The 15,000-nt window shown below is 45.9% G+C and overlaps 1 protein-coding gene across 7 annotated transcripts in view; it reads left to right on the top strand.

Moving 5' to 3' along the window:
- Positions 1 to 15,000, top strand: part of lrp8 (low density lipoprotein receptor-related protein 8, apolipoprotein e receptor) — a 144,662-nt gene that overhangs the window by 64,528 nt on the left and 65,134 nt on the right. For all 7 annotated transcript variants that reach the window (XM_042057242.1, XM_042057241.1, XM_042057240.1 and 4 more), the window contains exon 3: positions 3,228 to 3,350. In XM_042057242.1, coding sequence (XP_041913176.1) covers positions 3,228 to 3,350 — 123 coding nt within the window. The remainder of the gene's footprint in view (positions 1 to 3,227; positions 3,351 to 15,000) is intronic.

Raw genomic sequence — 15,000 nt, 5'->3', positions numbered from 1 at the left:
GAAATCTAACATTACCTCACTATAGACAATGCAGATCTGTCAGATAAGCTCTCCTCTCCCGTGCTGCTGCTGGGGCATTTGGGTTAAATGGAATCGGCATGCAGTTTGTCTCATTAAGTCCTCTAATATTTCCTAATTTATGTCAACACATCCGTGATTCGTGGAAATGTGTTGACATAAATTAGCAACACAGGCGCCCAAGCAAGCGCTCCTGCAGGTGTAAGCTACGGCTGTACTAGAAACACTTTCCAAGTTGACCTAACTTTCCAACTCTGCACAGTATCCCATTAACTGCATGACAGTGGGCTATTTACAATATTTATTTTATGTAAAGTAGAGTTTGTAAACACGATATCATCAACTTAATGCACGCACAACTTTTGTTTGAGCAGAAGAGAGAATAACAATGAATAGATGCAGCAACTACAGAAATTGTAGCGAAGGCTACTTGCTGCTTTCTTTTACTGTCTATGGTTAACAGCACATAATAAGCTTATTTAAGCAAATTCACAAACTCAAGACTTCAAGGCCATCATGGATATAAAACGTTTTTTGAAAACAACGAAAGGATGGAGGGAACATAGCAAAGTTTTGGAGTTATTTTAGATGGGCTACAACAAGGTAGGCAAATTTGTGGTGCTTGTCAAAACCTTGGAGTAATGCTTATAGGCTGATGTTAAAGCGCACACGATGTTTAAAGCCATACACAACGGTAAATTGGAACAAAACTAAAGGTAACTTTAGCCTTTATAGGGCTGTATACAGTTGTCCAAATTAATAGGTCGTAATTAGGCGTTGTTGTTGTAAAGATATTGCATGTAGATGTACTAGGCTATATAGGCTACTAAATTTTTAGTTGACCAATGCACGAACAAAGCCGGAACAGGACAAATATTATCAAGGCTTTTAATGTTTCCATGTGCACAGGGTTTCTGTAGATCGGTGTGCATAGCATTAATTTCTGCAGGCCTGTGGCCATGTATGCGCCCTTAAAATAGCATCTGAATTTGCGCCACTGACTTTAGACCAGGAGGTTCCTGGTCTGTGGCGGAATTGTTTTCTGAAACGGCAAAATATCAACAGGGACTGTTTGCGCCGGAACACGCTCCCTCTTTTCGCTGAAACGCCCCCGTGGGCGCACATGTACCTGTGGAGGGAAAATTCTAATATGCGCTGACTGCAAAATAGGAAAGACAAAAGCGCGAGTATACAAAGTCAGTTGCGCTGGTGTGCAAAATAGAGCCCAGTGTGTGTGTGTGTGTGTGCGCATGTGTGTTGTTGACTCGTGCCCGTGACGCTGTAACAGGCAGTTAGGCTCGGGAGATGGAGGGCGGGTTAGCTGAAATCCCACTTCCTTGATGGGAGCAGGTCAGGGGGATTTGCTCAGTCTTCCCGCAGAGGTAATGCTATTTCACACAAACCTGTGCACTGGAAGCCTCCCTCCTCTCTCCCTTTCCTCTCCTCTCTTCCCCTCACTCTTCCTCTCTCTTTTCTCTCCTCTCTTCCCTCACTCTTCCTCTCTCTTTTCTCTCCTCTCTTCCCCTCACTCTTCCTCTCTCTCTTTTCTCTCCTCTCTTCCCTCACTCCATCTCCTCCATTTTCTCTCCTCTCCTCCCTCTCTCCTTCTCTCTCTCCCTTTTCTCTCCTCTCTTCCCCTCCCTCCTCCTCTCACGTCCGGTGACTGGTGAAGACCCATATGAGGGATTTTATCAATCTTGTTTGTTAAATTAACGTGGCAAAGTGCCATAAACATTGCCCATTGTTGAATTAAAAAAGCCCATTCATTCAATAATTATGTACTAATTTGCGTACAGGCCTTATATATGTGGTTTGGTTCATATATTAAATACAAAGCTGTCTTTCGTCGCAATGGCAGAGAGAGGCTGTTAAAATGACTGATTCAAAAAGTGGCATGTAGGATTTATTTCACTAGTGTTCAGAGACACATTGTTTTTTCGTCTGGAGCCCTGTATTATTTCTGACATGGTGAAATAATTGTACATTAGAGGTGGTGGCTGCACTGAGACGTCCCATCAGAGCCCCTGACAGTGAGCTATGGACAAAGGCCTGGGCAGTCACTTACAGCCACTGTATGAGCGCTATTTATGACCCTGTTGCCTGTCTGTCAACTGACCACAAATTTCCTGGTCACTTTCTCCCCGGTCATTCTTTATCACAGCTACTGAGAGGTGTCAGACCTCTTCGTAACACAGTCACACACACACACACACTCACACACATACACACACACAGAGAGAGAGAGAGAGAGAGAGAGAAACACATTCCTCTTACACAGGTAGAGTTTATAGACTCTCTTAAAATGTGCACATTGCTGGTTAATATTTCCCGAGGGGGACGTCATTCAGAAGCAGCACAATGAGGCAGCCCAGTGTTCTGTGGTCACTCACTGGTCACCCACCTGAACAGCAGCACCGGCTAGCCTCCTCTCTGCTGCAGCGTGGAGAAGGACTAAGCTCAGTTCTGGCTAACCCATATTTGAGGCTGGTGCTGGTGGCTGCAGGGGGTAACGAGGCCAGTTAAGGCTCACTTTGTCATTCCCTTCTCTCACACACACACACACACGCACGCACACACACACACACACACACTCCACTACCATCCAGTAGATGCACAGTATGAATTCATCTGAAGGCTGAGAGAAGCAGAGAGAAAAGCTTTTTAAAGCCCCCCTGACCCCCCCCCCTCTTTTCAGCATCTGAAGGGAATGCTGAGGCCTTGTCATCTTGCCACGTGACACCTCTAAGTGCTCTCTGGTTTTTGCCTGCTGTACAGCACGATTAGAGAAGGCAGGCAGGGAACGCTGAGGACAAAAAGCCTGTGTTCCTCTATGTGACAATGGGATACGCTTTTTATGCATGACTTATACGCCAGAGGGATCTCTTGTGTGCTGTCTCTACTGTATTTCTGCTTCATTCTTAAACGAGTGTTTTGGTCAGCACGAGAGCACACAGACACATACTCTACACAGGATTGTTCTCTTTCTCTCTCCCTCTCTTTATTTCACTCTTTCTCTTGTTCTCTTTCTCTTCATCACTCTCTAAGATACACCAACATAAATGTACTCAATTCTCAACGCTCACTCTCTTTTTGATAAAGATGTTCAAATAAATGCTTGAATAGAGTGCCTGCACCTGTATTCACACCTGTTTCCTTTCTCTCTCTCTCTCTCTCTCTCTCTCTCGTCCTTTGTTATTTCGTCTGAGCAGCAAAGAAGACGTGTGCGACGACTGACTTTGCGTGTAAGAACGGCCAGTGTGTTCCTGCGCGCTGGAGGTGTGATGGAGAGCCTGAGTGTCCAGATGGGTCCGATGAAGCAGACGCCACTTGCAGTAAGAGATATTTGAGGATTTATCTTGAAGAGTGTATGCGTGTGTGTGTGTGTGTGTGTGTTGGGGGGGGTGCTTTGTGTGTGTGTGTATGTATGTGTGTGCATGTGTGTGTGTGTGTGTGTGTCTGGGGGTGGTGCTTTGTGTGTGTGTGTGTGTATGTGTGTGTGTGGGGAGGGGGTGCTTTGTGTGTGTGTGTATGTGTGTGTGTGTGTGTGCTCTTGTTTACAGTATGTCTCTCAGTGTCTTTGTGTATATGTGTGTGTTTATGTGCATGCAGGCTTATACAGTTTGTGTGCATATGAAAGAGTATGAAATACTGTACAGATATGTAGAGAGTCTTTGTGACAGGTTGGAGGGTTGATTTGTCTAAAAAAGACTCTTATGAATTCAGATGAGGTTTCCTTGATGACCTACAGTTTACTCTCCACTTGACCCCCCCCATCCCTCTGCCCTGAGGTGGTCCCGCACCTCTGGCCCACCCCACCCTCACCGAACCCGAGTCAGGCGCGCAGGATGCAGAACGCATGCCGGGCTCTCTGACTGGTCAGGGTGCCGCCATCATCAGTCATCCAGGGCAGGCGCGCCTGCAGGGGTACGTCCGTACGCACTGTGCGTACCATCAAGCTACTGAACAACAGAAAATTTCCCTTGTGTGTGTGGCCTACCAAATTGGCCTACCATACCTTCCCAACTATGCACAGTATCCCTTTAGCTGCATGCCATTAGGCTATTTACCATTTACTAATACGTAAAGTTCAAAATTAACGTGCACGCATTTTGTTTGAGCAGGAGAGAGAATACGCACGTAGACACGCAATAGGCTACGTGTTGTTTTCTTTTACTCGGCTATCTATATATGGTTATCAGCACACAATGTTGAGCTAATTAACTAACTCAATACTCATCATGGATATTTTAAGTTTAAACAACGAAAACAGAAAGGATGGAGGCAGCAAAGCTAGGAGTTATTCCAGATGGGCAAGAACAAGGTAGGCAATTGGTGTGCTTGTCAGAACGTTAGACTGCACTAAAGCCAGACGTCACGTTACGCTAGAACAAAACTAAAGGTAACTTTAGCCTGTATAGGGCTGTATCAAGTTGTCCAAATGAATAGGTCATTGTAGACATTGTCGTTGTATTATTGCGAATCTTCATCCGAGAACAGACACATTTTGTCTACCCCCATCAGAGGAAGTCATCGCTTTTTATTCACGGTCCAGAAGAATCCGCACCAAATAAACAAACACGCAGCGCTTTGCTCTGAGCTCTTCCCCAAAGAGCTGACCCTGAGACTGCACTGACTCACCTCCGCAACCTTTTATGCACCAACACACTCAACGTCCCACGCTTTGGGTAGAGAGCGAGAGAGAGGGAGGGATCAGGAGCTGCCACTCTTCTCAGACTGATTTTCTGTTCTAGAACTGAGTTTGTGCTCTCAGGAGCTGTAGCTTGTGATGGTAGAACAGAGTCTTGAAGTGTCTATCCAGCACCTGAGTTCTGTTTGCTGGGCTGGGAGTGGTTGGCCTTGGCTCCGTGGCGCTGAAGAGATGGAGTCCAGAGCCCTTGGGGAATGGGTTCAGATTCCTCCCCGAGGGGGTCAGGGTGTGTGTATCAAGCGGGGTCAACTCTCTAGATCCCCCCGACCCTGGAAGAAAAGACTATTTCTGTCCAGTTGCAGGTTCAGGGATGAGGTGAGGGCTGATTAAATGCGCAGTGACACTGAGTTCTCCCTGGCTCTAAGCAGATTGATCGTATTGATCGTGGTGTGACACAGACATAACACACTCACAAGCAGACATATGTACCTGGGCACACATATCATATACTGTACACACCTGTACATAGACATGCAGGGACACTATCATTCATCCTTAATCCTAAAACAGACAACTGCATGCACATACATGTACACTCACATGCGCGCGCACACACACACACACACACACACACACACACACACACACACACACACACACACACACACACACACAGCAAATCACATTTCACCCAGTGGACGATAAGGTCACTGGGCACTGGCCTGTTGCAGCTAAACCCATTCCTTTATTTCAAGAAACCAGGTTTGGCCACAAGATTGCTTTTGAAAATTGCTTTCAGCTTTTGCCAGTGGCCTCCGTCGGACTGACCTGCGCCGCGAGATCGAACGGGCCAGCTGAGAGAGAGAGAGAGAGTGAGGGCGAGGAGAGGCCAGACCAGACCGTCGCCCAGTACGGTCCATTTACGGAGGTCATGTTGGGGGCACCTGGATTGAGCACGGCTGTAATAAGTACAAGGTCACCCCAGGGTGCGTTTCTGTCTCGTCGTTAATGACGGGTCTCTTGGAGCCACATGTGATCTAGCAAGCACTCCTAAACACGGTTCACTGTAGCTCCTAGTCAAAGCTTTCTGCTGTAAGCAAGCAGAGTGGAAGAAAGCTACCTCTCATATGCTATTTTGTCAAAATGGTGCACATTCATCACCTCCGTACTCCCTCCACCCTGACAGTAAATACCTCTCTGATACGCCTGGTTGCTCGCTTACAAGTTGAGTCTTCAGAGCAGGTCTTCGGTAATGTATGACAGTTCTTTCTGAGGCAAAATCGCTATCCCTATCTATCCTCTTTCCACTGTCCGCTCCCTTGGGTGTTTATCCGCAGCCGTACTGGGTGGGGGGGGGGGGGAGGTGGGGGGGGGGGACACTGCAACAGCGATTGTGTTCCGTGTGGTGAGTAATGGTGAAAAATGAGGTTTGGTTCACTAGCACTACCCCGCCGTGCTGCTGATGTCTTGATCAATGTCCGCGGCCGACAAAGTCATTATAGTTGCATTAAAAAGTAATAAACAGCAGCGTGTGAACATGAGCCGCGTGCTTATTTCACTCTGATCCCCACGGATAACCCGCTGGTGTAATTATGAAAAATGGTAATGCAGAACACTTGGTAATTAATCTGAGAGGGTGTTGTTGGTAGTATCAGGTGGCGCGCTTCCTGTTTGACCTGTGCCTGTGGCAGTGGACGGAACAGGCAAGCTACCCTGACCACCCTGTCGTCATGTTGCAGACAGATGGGTCAAACATAGGGCTGTGGCATTACTGACCAGCTGCTCAAAGATTAGGTGCTGGAGTCGTTGCTAATATTTCCATTTATTGAGTGGGGGCTAGAGCCAGATATGCCCCCCGAGTGGGATTTAAGGTAATAATGGATCAGATTACTACTAGATGGGCCTTTTAGAGCATAATTCTGCAGCACATTTGGCCTTATTTGAGCGCACATGCTGTGATTATTATTAAAGATTAAACATGGCAGAATACTGTAGACAGTATCATACTGCCTTTCGACATCCACCTCAAGTTCAAAACCTGCAGATACAAACCCGGCAGATGAATACCAATGACGTGTTGTTGCAAATTGAGATCCCCTTCACCTCATCTCCATTTATTCAACCTTGCATTTGGTTCAGTTCTCCAGACTCTCGGGGCCACTCATCAGCGAAGTAATCCACAAACTTCTCCTTCTGGATCGATGGCGCGCATCCCTGGGCTTCATCATCTGCTTCCTGAGCTGGCTCTTCCCCTGGTGCTCCGGGCTTGATCAGTTTGGAATTAACATTCTACCTTCACATTCTCCGCTCCGCTCCGAAACAAGCCTGTCTCAGGCCACTGATGCATCCAGACAGCTAAATAATGCAACTGATTGGATTGATTTCCCATGAAAGGAATCAATGGGTTTGACCCAGGAGATCAGCACAATCAGATTACTGTCCAAACGGCTTGTCAGGAGTTTTTGGTAATTACAAAAATTTAGAGCGAAACGAGACGAGAGGGAGAAAAAGAGCATCAGAAGTTTGAACGAACTCAAAACCATGCTGGGGCTTCCATGAGTGCCGAATGACTGCATGATGGACCAAGTATTTCGGAGATCGATCATCTCGGCTGATTTATTCAAGGCATTTTATGGCCTCTTCCTTTGTTGATGATCCTTTTTTTGCTAAACTGTCCCTAACGCTCTCTGTTTCTTAGAGCTGAGCTTGGCTGGCAGCTATAACAGCACAGTACCAAGGGTCGAAGCGTTTCTCGTGTGCACTGGACGGTCCGCCCCCTCAATGTTGACTTATCGATCCACGCGCCCGTGTGTCACTCTGGCCGCCCGAGTCCGCCAGGGCTTGGCGGAATAGTCAGTTGATGAGGGGTAATTTGGCTGCATGCAGACTGCAGCGGCTGCAAACGAGAGCACTTCATGGTCCACACACGGGAGCCCACTCTCCACTTCTGGCGTCTGGTCGCCTCCGCCAGGCAGATTGAAGGGGCTCCTTGTCACATGCCATTACTCCCAGCCCTCAGCAGTCATCTTCACCGAAAAACCGGAGTGTCTTGGGGGCGCTGCAAAGTTTGACACGCATACACACTTCAAACTTTTCCCTTAGTCATGCCCCTTACAAGACCACTTTGAATAGCCACTTGAGAAAAAAAGGGGGGTTATTGTCTTATGAACATCAAGAGCTGAGGAAATGACCGAACGTCAGTGCAGTTCACTTTGGCTCATCCTCCGAATGTGCGCCAGAGGCTGACCCTCGCGCCTTCACCGCTGGACTGCGCCCTGGAGACAAAAGCCGGAGCCTATTATAGCGTGCTGGCGCTGGTTTTCAGTGGTTCATTATTGGGAATATCAGGGAAGGATTCAGTCAGATGCGGACAGCTTCAATTTCATGCTTCAAGTGGCAGTTCTTCCCAGTAATTTCCCATGTGACGGAGCCCAGGAAGTGCTCTCAGGCCAACTGGTGACCCACAGCTGCCCCTCCTCTCCCCCTTACCCCTTGCATCACACTCACACACTCACACACACACGCACACAGACACACTTACCTGTCACCGACCTCCCTCATCAGTCGTCAAGACCTTTGCAGTAGTGCTGAGGTGGTTGTGCAGCCCTACTGGTTATCGGGCAACTGTGAGTCCACCGATCAGAGCAGATTCTTCATCGTTCTTCAATCTTCAACATTGCAATCGGATCCATTTGAGTCAGGCAGAATTCTAGAACCCTGCTGTATCCACGTTGTGATTGACACTTTCTTGTAGCAGTTAGGAGACAGATGAGCCGAATGAGCTGTTCACACCTTTTTTTCTCTGGCTCTTTTTTGTGTTTTTTTGCATGTTTGTCTCAAACCACACGAGTCCAATTGAAGCATGCCGCTGAGAATTGAAGCATGCCATGTGAGAGAATTCAGCTAATTAGGAGAGCTGTTGTGACTAAGAAAACACTTGAAAAGGGAATGCTGGAGCCAGGTTATGATTGGTGTTCAGAAGCAGAGTGTTCTATCTCTTCTCTCACATACCTCCATCACACCTCAATATCACTCCATTTTCTTCACATCACATTGACCCTTTCAGCTCACCCTCATCAGGATGCTGATATAATCCTGCATGTCTTTCACACACCATCTGGCACATGCAAGTCATGGTTTGGTTTTGTCACTTGGAGTGTGTGTGTGTGTGTGTGTGTGTGTGTGTGTATGTGTGTGTGTGTGTGTTTATGTAAAGTGAAATAAGAGAGAAAGAGAGAGAGAGAAAAAGAGAGAGAGAGAGCACTCATGCAAAATTTTACCTGCAAACATGACTACTAGACATTCAATGGAAATGGTACACAAGATGCTCTGTTTGCCGTCACTGCCTCGCAGCAAACATAGGCAGCACAACCATTGCATTCCACTAGCCCTCAGCAATGTCTTCACTATTCCATTGTCTCTTACCCAAGTGAAACGTAACTGTCGGGCATAACAAACAAAATCGTCAGTCGAGCGTGCCTGGCATGCACAAAACCCGACCCCCCCACCCCCCACGTACGCAGACTACAGTGTTTCCATCAATGCCATTTTTACGCATCATTAGCGGGCCCTGAGCTCCACAGCCTACCATTGATCCTTCATCACAGAGCCCTCAGGGGTCTGTTTCTCCCAGCCCTGCATATCCCAAACACCTCTATGGAGGTGTATACATGACTCCTAGCCCACGCATGGATGCATCAATGCACACACACACTGATAGACGCATACATAGCGCTCACAAACTATGAGCTTGTACAAAGATAAGAGACGCAAAGTAGTCTTCTTTAATCTTCTTGGGTTATATTGGTATTCATGACAGAGGCTTCTCATATCAGCATTAAGTCCTGATTTGGTGGACAGCTGCTTAAAGACTTTCTCGAGGACGCAGTTTAGATGTATGCGTCTGGAGGACCCCAAAATGATATCAGATTGACAACAGTTTCTTAGCGAGCCAGGCTAGCAGATGCTGACGCAGCTCTAATTTGAGCTGAAAGCAAAATGCTCTCAGAGCATTACTTTGGTTTTGTCTAGACATTTCAGACCAGGTACCTATATCAGTCTCATTAAAATCCAGGGGCTGGTGCTGTTCTTTCAGCGCAATCCTCTAAACGCAGGTGTTCTGGGGAAGTGGCAATTTCCTGTGTGTGTGTGTGTGTGTGTGTGTGTGTGTGTGTATGTGTGTGTGTATGTGTGCTAAATCTCTCTTCTACGCTTCTCTCAGGCTTGATTTGGTCTAATGCAGTTGTCCCCAGATATGTTCGAGAGGCTTCAACTCCCTCTGCCAAGTGACATGACATACAGACATAGTGATGCCACTCTCTCTCCATTCAAAATAGACCCCGCCAAATTAGACTATCATAGTAAACTTCCACTTAACATTAAACTGTAACATTAAGCATTACACTTCTTTCTGTCTATCTCCCTCTCTCTGTCATCACTCTGTCTATCTTCTTCTCTCTCTCTCTCTCTCTCTCTCTCTCTCTCTATCACCCTCTTTTTTCCCCCTCAGGCTCACCCAGGCGCACAGAGATTATTTTTTCACAAGACATCTCTAATCACACACAACCTTGATTAACAGCCAGGCAGTCTGCACGAGAGATCCTCAGTCCCTGTCATAAAGTGGATTGTCTGTGTTGAATGAGGAGGTGGGGGTGGGTGGATGGGGGGGGTGGTTGTGAAAGCGCTTCACAAACACATGTAACAAATTAGCGGGGGTTCAAAAAAGAAGAGATAGCTGCTCATCCTTGTTAAATACGCTGCAAGTTGCATGTCAGGCTGCCCTCTAAAAGATCTTCAAACAGGAGACAGCGGGGCTTAACTCCAGCATTAAGATATCACAGGATGGGGGGATTGGGACAAATTAGTCAATATCAAATCACAGCTCGCCTCTATCGCCACCCTCACCCCACCTCTTCCATTTTAATTGAATGTGCGAGACAAGGCACGCTATGAAAATCAATCAGACGTTTGTGTTCTCAGATTACTCTAGCTGTAGAAGCATCAAGCAGGATTCACCAGAAGGACACACAAACACAGACACGCAAATACACACACATACACACACACACACACACACACACACACACACACACACACATATACACACAAACACACACACACACACACACACACACACACACACACACACACACACACACACACACACACACACACACATACTGATTTTACAGACAGTTTGTCTTCTCTCTTATTTTTAGAACCCATTCAGAAGAGGTGCTCTCTCATGTGTGCACTCTCTCCCTCTCTCTGTCTCTCCCTCTCTCTGTCTCTCTGTCTCTCTCTCTCTCTCTCTCTCTCTTTCTCTCTGTTCTCTTTTTCTTTGTCTCAGTGGCAAAGGCAGCTCCTCTCCCCTCTCTCTCTCTCTCCCGTCTGGTGCTTCACGCTCCACTTTCCTTCTTGGGAACGCACACGGCGCAGATAAACAGGGCCACGGGGATTCTCATTCTGCTCGGCCGTGTGTGTGTGTGTGTGTGTGTGTGTGTGTGTGTGTGTGTGTGTGTGTGTGTGTGTGTGTGTGTGTGTGCGTGTGTGTGTGTATGTGTGGGTGAGAGTGAGTGAGTGAGTGTGCTGTGCGCACAGGGGGTGCAGGCACTCATGAAAACACGCCGGATTGCCCAATCTCCTTGCATATGGGTGGGCAAGCAACAACAACGAAACATGCTGGGAAAATGCCTTTAACCAATCTCGGCGACCTGAGAGACCAACACCTGGCTATTTCTTGTGGGGTCCTCACGTGTTCTAAGGGCTACATCAGGACTGCACTACTCTGATAAAAATCCAGAAATATTGGAAACTTTAATTAAAGGTTTGAGGGAAGCTTAGCGATAAATATAACATTAATTGAACAAAATAATGAAGATTGCTTTATATTTGTGTTATTTTGCATAGCAATCCTATCAGTTGTGAGTATAACATCAGGTTTGAGCTCCAGTCATACCCACCGGTGGTGTACGAAGGCCCAGTGTGCTAGTCTGAGGGCGCTGGCCGGTGGAGCTTCCTTCCTTCTTCATCCTGTCTGTCTAATGAGTAAGTCAGTCCTCCACTGAGCTGAAACCTAAGAGGCTCGCCTAACTGGAGTCTTTTCTAGTCGACAAGATGGCTGCCGGGGCCCTAATGGGGCTTTTCCGGGTGGCCGAGAGTTTGGGAGGTGTCTGTCCGTCCGTCCGTCTGTCTGTCGGTCTGGTCCTCTGTGAGGATGAGTGATGGGGGCTGGACATTAATGAGGTCCAATCATCTGTTTACAAGCAGGAGATGAAGGCAACCGCTGAAACCACCTGCAGACTTGTCATAACGAATTAATGATTTACACTGTCACATGATATGAATCCTTACTACATGGGGCTTTCTGAATGACTTTAAAAGGTCAGTTTTAGCATTTCCCTTCCTGACGTCATACTGGTTTCTCAGTTTAAGGCATGGTAAGGTTGGTATTTTTTATCGTATTTTATTTTTGGGTTGGCTCTGCGGACTTGTCACAAGGTTTAAAAACATCCTGCTGAATATCACTCAACATATGTGTGGCCATATTAACCATTGCCTTCTCTTGATAGACTGCAGAAATGATATTAAAACATTGTGCAGGGTAACTGAGGTAAAAGTAATCACAAAGTAGTAGAGAAAGCAACATAATGATGATTGATAAATAATCCATATAGAATGCCTGGTCTAGTTGGTTGAGAATGTAGAAAGAAAAAAAACACTTTACTTGACGGGTGAGTTCATAACACATTCATAGCAGCTGTCATAAACTGCACATAAAGCATTCATGACTGTTTCATGAGACATGACTCAACATTCATACCAAACCTTTCATGAATGTGGAAGACAGAACGACGAGAACTTGTCAAAATAAAAGTCCAAAGTCGCAAAGCAGCATTGTCGTTTTTGGTCCAAACCTCTTACCTGATCACGTCACATCTGAGTTAATGGGCTACTTCAGTGCCAAAAAGACAGAACATGGTCAAAAAAATAATTTTTGTTTCATAAAATGTATTTGTTTTATGATGTAACCTTTGCAGATGATTTCTCATCTTTTGCTACTGGGAATGTCCAACTTTATGGGTCAGCTGAATGTAGGCTAGTTCACCTCCCAGTGTTAAACTCAGTGATTACGAATACTTCACAACTTGTATGGTAAAGTGCCATTCGATGTAGACTTCATAAGATATTCATGAAATATTTGCAAAGGCTGGAGAGATTAAATTAATGGTATCCAGGTTACACAAATACAATGTTGGACTTTTATTTTGACAAACTGTCGTCGTTCTGTCTTCCACATTCATGAAAGGTTTGGTATGAATATTGAGTCATGTCTCATGAAACAGTCATGAATGCTTTATGTGCAGTTTATGACAGCTGCTATGAATGTGTTATGAACTCACCCGTCAAGTAAAGTGTTACCGAAAAATGAAAGGCAATATGAACTGGCTGTTCTGACTCCAAATTAACTATTTGCACAAAAGGGTGGCCGTTGTTCATATGCCTGTGCTGCATTTTAATGTAGCATTTGCATTTCATAACACTCTCATTTAGATGGTTAAAACATTTAATAAGTGTGTTTTCCTTTTAATCATTCAAATTAAATCAGTTATAGCCATATTCAACGTAGATTTTGAGTACATCTGCATGCAGTGTCTGCATAATTAAACAGTTAGAAAAATTGTTGGTTTCATGCCATTAAATGAGGCATTAGGTGGAAGTAATTGTGCTGCTGCCATCACATACATATTTGCAACCACATTCCCTGTCTGTTATAAGTATGCCATGTTAACTAAAGCAGCTTGGGTTTGAAATGGGGGGAAAAAAGGATTTTAGCACAATTACATTCACGGCCAACGTCACGATGGCTCGCCATGGCAAACCTATGGAGACGTGCAGGAAGTCAAGACAAAGTGTAATTAAGGCATAGCGTAGCCTATTGACTGGCACAGTATAGGATTCCTGTCATGTGTGTGCCCTGGATATCATAGCGTCTGTGTGTGTGTGTGTGTGTGTGTGTGTGTGTGTGTGTGTGTGTGTGTGAGAGAAGCATTTTGGATGGGTCTCTGGAGGGCTTGTTTGTCTGACTGTTCGTGTGTGTGTGTGTTTGTGTGTGTGTGTACATATCTGAGTGTGTCAGTAGGCCAGCCCTCAGGTGAATAGAAGCCCCAATTCCCCATACCCAATTCCAGATTCCCCCTCATTGATATTCCTCTGACGGTGACCTGAATCTGACCTCAACCTTTTCTATCCCTCTCTCTTCTCTTTTTTACTCTTTTTCTCTCTGTCTGCGTCTCTCTCACTCTCTCTCTCTCTCACTCGTGTCTTACCCCCGCGGGTAAACAAATGTCAGTGTGCTCCCCCGTCCTGCTTCTGGGCAGATTTATGATTGTGTGTGTGTGTTTGTGTGTGTGTGTTGGGAGGGTGGGCTGGGGTGGTGAGGTTGTGTTAACGTTGGCTAATGAAGCAGTGCGTCTTGTACAGGCTGCTGTGACTTACTGGAGTATTTGTGGGATTTCACCTCATTGTCTGAGGACACACTTGCCGTAGGCTCCCCACACACCCCTCTACAGACTTGAGAAATGCTATCTTTCTGTCTGTCTGTCTCACTGTCTCAATCTCTATCTCTCTCTCTCGCTCTCTTTCTCTCCCCCTCTCCCCTCTTATTTGACATGTCCGTTTCTTTTGCTCTCTCTCTGTATATGGCTTACTGCTGACTGGTTAATGTTCTCTCTCTCATCCTCTTGTAGACTAGAGTAGATCTCTATCATTTGTCTTCCATTTGCTATGCTATCAGCAACTCTCTTCTTTCCTCTCTCTCTCCATTCCCCTCCCTCTCTCCCTTTCTACTTCTCTCTCTCTCACTCACACACACACACACACACACACACACACACACACACTTGTCTTTGTTTGCTTTCTCCCTCCCCATGTTATTTGGTCCTTCACCATCTCCATTATACAAAGCAAAGCATAATGTGGGAACCTGTCTTCCTTAACAGAAATCAATTTCTCAATTAGATTTTCAGCCTAAAGATTTATCTTGTCTTTTTGTCCGCCCCCCCTCATTATTTGCATGTTATTTTCCATCACCATGTTTTCTCCCTTCCACCTCAGCTGTCCTTTTATATTCGTTTGCTTTCTCATACTCCTTGTTATTCCGTCTTGAAGTTCATGCTGATTATGTGATGGTTAAAATGATAACATTGTGCTCCATCAACACTGTCTCGTCTGTTTAATGATGCCTTCATTGTTCCCTTGTTCTTTTGTGCTCTCCACGGTGCCTGTCATGCATTTGTTTTTGTTTGTGCAATTCCTTTCAGTGGCATCTTAAA

The sequence above is a fragment of the Alosa sapidissima genome, chromosome 12, assembly GCF_018492685.1.
Source record: "Alosa sapidissima isolate fAloSap1 chromosome 12, fAloSap1.pri, whole genome shotgun sequence".
Lineage (NCBI taxonomy): Eukaryota > Metazoa > Chordata > Actinopteri > Clupeiformes > Clupeidae > Alosa > Alosa sapidissima.
The sequence above is the reverse complement of the archived record's forward strand: the minus strand, read 5'-3'. Positions and strand labels throughout refer to the sequence as shown.